The following is a 3966-nucleotide window of genomic DNA, read 5'->3' on the forward strand; positions in this document are numbered from 1 at the left end:
AGCTCCACCCTTGAGCAAGCAGGTTCCAGGCTGGGGGAAGGGAGGCCACAATAGACAGTGTCTTGGACCTATAGAAAACTTCCCCATCTTATCTATAACTACCTCTTAGATGTTTTGACCAATGTATTTTAACTTGCCTTGATTTATGACAGTTTTGTAAAATTATAAAACTTCATGAATCAGATTCCACATTGGGATATAGAATTTGGGGTAACCTAATCCCATGTTCTCAGGCCATATTTGCTCAAAATATCTCCAGAATAAACTACCTCTCACTCCCTTTAAGTTGAAATGTGAGTTTTACATTCATTCAAAGGTGAATATGTTATGAATTTATCTAGTCAAAGGCCAGCATAGGGAGTCAGGGGTGGAGGACAGAAGGAGGTAATCATGTGATTTACGGTGAAAACGAAGCACACCTTTGTAACTTTACTTTTTGAATATTTAACAACGGGTGACGTGTTTTATAACCTGTTTGTCACTATGGAATTTATTTCCTTAACTACCTCCACACACCATTGTCCCATCTGTTGCCTCCACTTTAGAGATGAGAATCTGGTAGGATGTAGCTTCTGCCAAAGGCATGCAGGGTAGGAGGCAGAGCCAGGGCTTAAGAGCCTGTGTTGTCCACCGAGTTTCTGATTCTCTGCACCTCAGCACATGGTGAAGATTTCATTGTAAAGGGAAAGAGAACCTGGAAAGATTTTAAAGCATGGGAGTGACAAACATGTCCCCTACGTGTTTATGGAGTTGAGCAGATAAGCAAATAGTTAACAGAAGTAGAGCCACCTTAGCCCTTGGCACCATATTCGTCATTTCCCTTCTGAGCTTCCAATATGGACTGTTGGAAGGTGTTCTCCTTATGTATATGAACTTTGGGGTCACTTAAATATTTTGTCCTTGATGCTAGTTGTGGGAAACTGGGCAAAGTACTCAGACTTTTCCTTGTCTGTTGTGTAAAGTTGTTGTGATTATAATCCAGCAGTTGGCAGACGCGGAGGTGCAGCAGCATGCTGTTCCCATTTCTGAGGGTCTGTGTACAACGTGGCTGATGCCACCTTTGCCTCCTACAGCCATCTTCTCTCCTGGAGTTCTTCACCTCTCTCCAGCTATCCTTCTTAGTTTAGGAATTCCCCATCGGTTTTTGTTTGATTTTTTTCAATGTGGACCGAGTACTTAAACCTTTGTCTTGTGTGTGTGAATGAAGGCTGCAGAGGCCAGGGGAGAGTGTCAGATTCCCCAAAACTAGAGTTACTCGTGGTTGAGAGATGGCTGGCATGCATGCTGGGACTGGGCTCTCTACAAGGGCAGTGTGTGCTTCTCACGGCTGAGCCGTGTGTTCGGCTCCTCTTCCAATGCCTGGAGGGACTCCTTCTAGTCTGCTGCTTCTGTTATCCCTTTAGCTATCTGCTGAGCTTCTCCACAGATTTGTCTGGCTAAGCCAGATGAATATGTTAAAATTCCCAACTCCCACAATAGTGTTCTCTAGATACGAGGAATCTCAGTCTTGGGGTCAGGAGGGACTTGGTATATCTTCTTGGCTCTAGAAGCAATTGCTTTCCACTGAATCACTTTGCCTTGCTCAAATCTACTCTTATTCTAGCTTAGTGGTTCTCACCCATCCTAATGTTACAGCCCTTTAATACACTTCATGTTGTGACCCCCCCCCAAAAAAACCCACAAAATTATTTTCATTGATACTTCCTGGCTGTAAATTAGCTACTGTTATGAATCATGTAAATCTCTGTGTTTCCTAATAGTCTTGGGCAAACCAGAAACCATTTGGCCCCCAAAGGAACGGTTGTGACCCATGGGTTGGGAAGTACTCAGGCCTAAAGCTCCTTTCTCTTCCATTCTCCAAATGGCCAAGTTACCACATCTACTTAACTGAAACTCTTAAGAGTCCCTTTCAGCCTCACTCTGTGTCCATGTCTACCCTTGTCCTACAAGGTGAGGTTACCATCAGCTGTATAAAAAAACCCCCACAATCCATTAATAATGCTAGTTTTGTGGCTGACTTTTCCTGGAAACACCTGAGATTATGATAATGTTCTTTTACAAGTTTATGTATGTATGTATGTATGTATGTGTCGTCCCTAAGGTGGCTACTGCATTAAGCAGCGGTGTCCTGGAGAGGCCTGGTTCCAGGCTGGTTAAGAGGAGTTTTGGCACAGTAATCTGTATTTCTGCACACTGATTTGTACTGTCAGCTGGTTTTCTTCCCCAGTGAAAGATGGCTTAGGGCAACTTAGAGGAGAACCTGACTTAACTCACTCCTAGTCAAGGTGCACAACTCTTGTGTAGCAGCCCTGGGAGGGAGACTGTGAGGCAGGCAAGTCACTGACATCAAAGGCTTACCTTTGATAGGAAATCAGAGATTAACCTAGAAGACTTCCTCTAATAGCAGCCAGGTCCTGCCCTGCCCAGTATAAACTGCCCCCTCCTTTTCCTTTTCCCATTCTCCCCCATGTCCTTTGAGTCTTTGAGTTTGGCTAATGAGTACTCACAAGTCCTACGAGAGAATAAGGCAACCCTAAAAGTGAGAACAGCAAAGGGAGGCCATAGCTCTCCCTCCTACGCTAGGGACCCCTGACTGCCTTACATACTCATGACATACAAAGACTGTCAGCATCCAGAACTCTTGTATTTAAATTGGTTGATATCTTGCTTTTAAATCTGCCTTAGTTTCAATTCATGGTGTAAATCTGCATGCTGAGGGGGTCTGCTTATCTACTTTTGGGCCCAACCTTTGAAGCAAAGCTCAGTAAGAGGCTGGGAGCAAACGGGCTGTCTCCACACAACTTTAACTATTGCTAGTTTGCTCTCAGGAAGTTTCCGGCAGAAACCGGAAGGAAGGTCCCGTGACAGTGATTTGCATAAGGTATTTACTGGCAGAAACCTGAAGGAAGGTCCGTGACAGTGATCTGCATAAGGTATTTACTGTGCTCTTTTGAGTTTCAGGTCCAACACCCACCCCTGTAAAGACTGTCCTCACCCTAAGGAATTGAAAAGGGATTCCTCTCTGATGTCCAGTGTATTTCTGTCCAGAAAGGTGTCTGCCAAAGGGGGAAGGGGGGAGGGAATTGAGTTGATATTTTGAAGTAAAATAGGAAAAAAAGGAGAAACTAACGAATTGCCATGGAGCCATATCATAGCAATAGATGCTGAGTCCCAAGTAGCTAGCAGGTCTTCTAGTCAAGAGAACAAAGCAATATCATTGGATATTACTCATAGTCCACTTACCACCGAGATGAGCCCAGTAAGCCTCAGACATTGCCTTAGAATAAGGAGCAACAATATTCAGTCGTCCAGAAGTCTGGTGATGTAGTTATGAGCTGTAAGCTAGATCTCAGACCCAGACTTCAGCTACTTACAAAGCAAATCTCTGCTACAGCTGGGTAGACACATTACATAGTATCCACCAAACCGCAACCCTCTGTAAGATCATCGCCTCCCCTTAGACCGAGGTGCTGAACTTACTTTGGGTTAGTAAATTAGAGGGCTCGGAATAAGAACGCAATTAACGTTAAACAATATCACAAGGGTATGCAAATCTTACTTGGAAGAAACCACTATGTAGACATACAACAGGTATAAAAAAGGTCAAATAGCAACCTAGAGCTATGTGGAAGGGTAATGTGCAGACAAAAGCTTTAAGCGACTTAAACAGCTCTTTCCAGGAAGCTGTGGTGGCTCTGAAAAGAGCCTTTGTGGGGGACGGATGGAAGACGGGGCGCTCAAGCGCGCTCCCCACGGATGCGGCGGGCCAACTGGATGTCCTTGGGCATGATGGTGACGCGCTTGGCGTGGATGGCGCACAGGTTGGTGTCCTCGAACAGCCCCACCAGGTAGGCCTCGCTCGCCTCCTGCAGCGCCATGACGGCCGAGCTCTGGAAGCGCAGGTCCGTCTTGAAGTCCTGCGCGATCTCGCGCACCAGGCGCTGGAACGGCAGCTTGCGGATCAGC

At 45.5% G+C, this 3966-nt stretch overlaps 1 protein-coding gene across 1 annotated transcript; it reads right to left on the reverse strand.

The window, feature by feature from the left end:
• Positions 1-2468: 2468 nt before the first annotated feature.
• Positions 2469-3965, reverse strand: LOC115030640 (histone H3.3; the record flags this gene model as incomplete). The annotated part of the gene is made up of 1 exon (XM_029475540.1): positions 2469-3965. A coding segment is annotated over one exon (228 nt), but the record flags the coding sequence as incomplete, so codon positions are not given.
• Between the last annotated feature and the right edge of the window lies 1 nt (position 3966).

The sequence above is a fragment of the Mus caroli genome, chromosome 3 (genome assembly GCF_900094665.2).
Source record: "Mus caroli chromosome 3, CAROLI_EIJ_v1.1, whole genome shotgun sequence".
In the NCBI taxonomy this organism is placed as follows: Eukaryota; Metazoa; Chordata; class Mammalia; order Rodentia; family Muridae; genus Mus; species Mus caroli.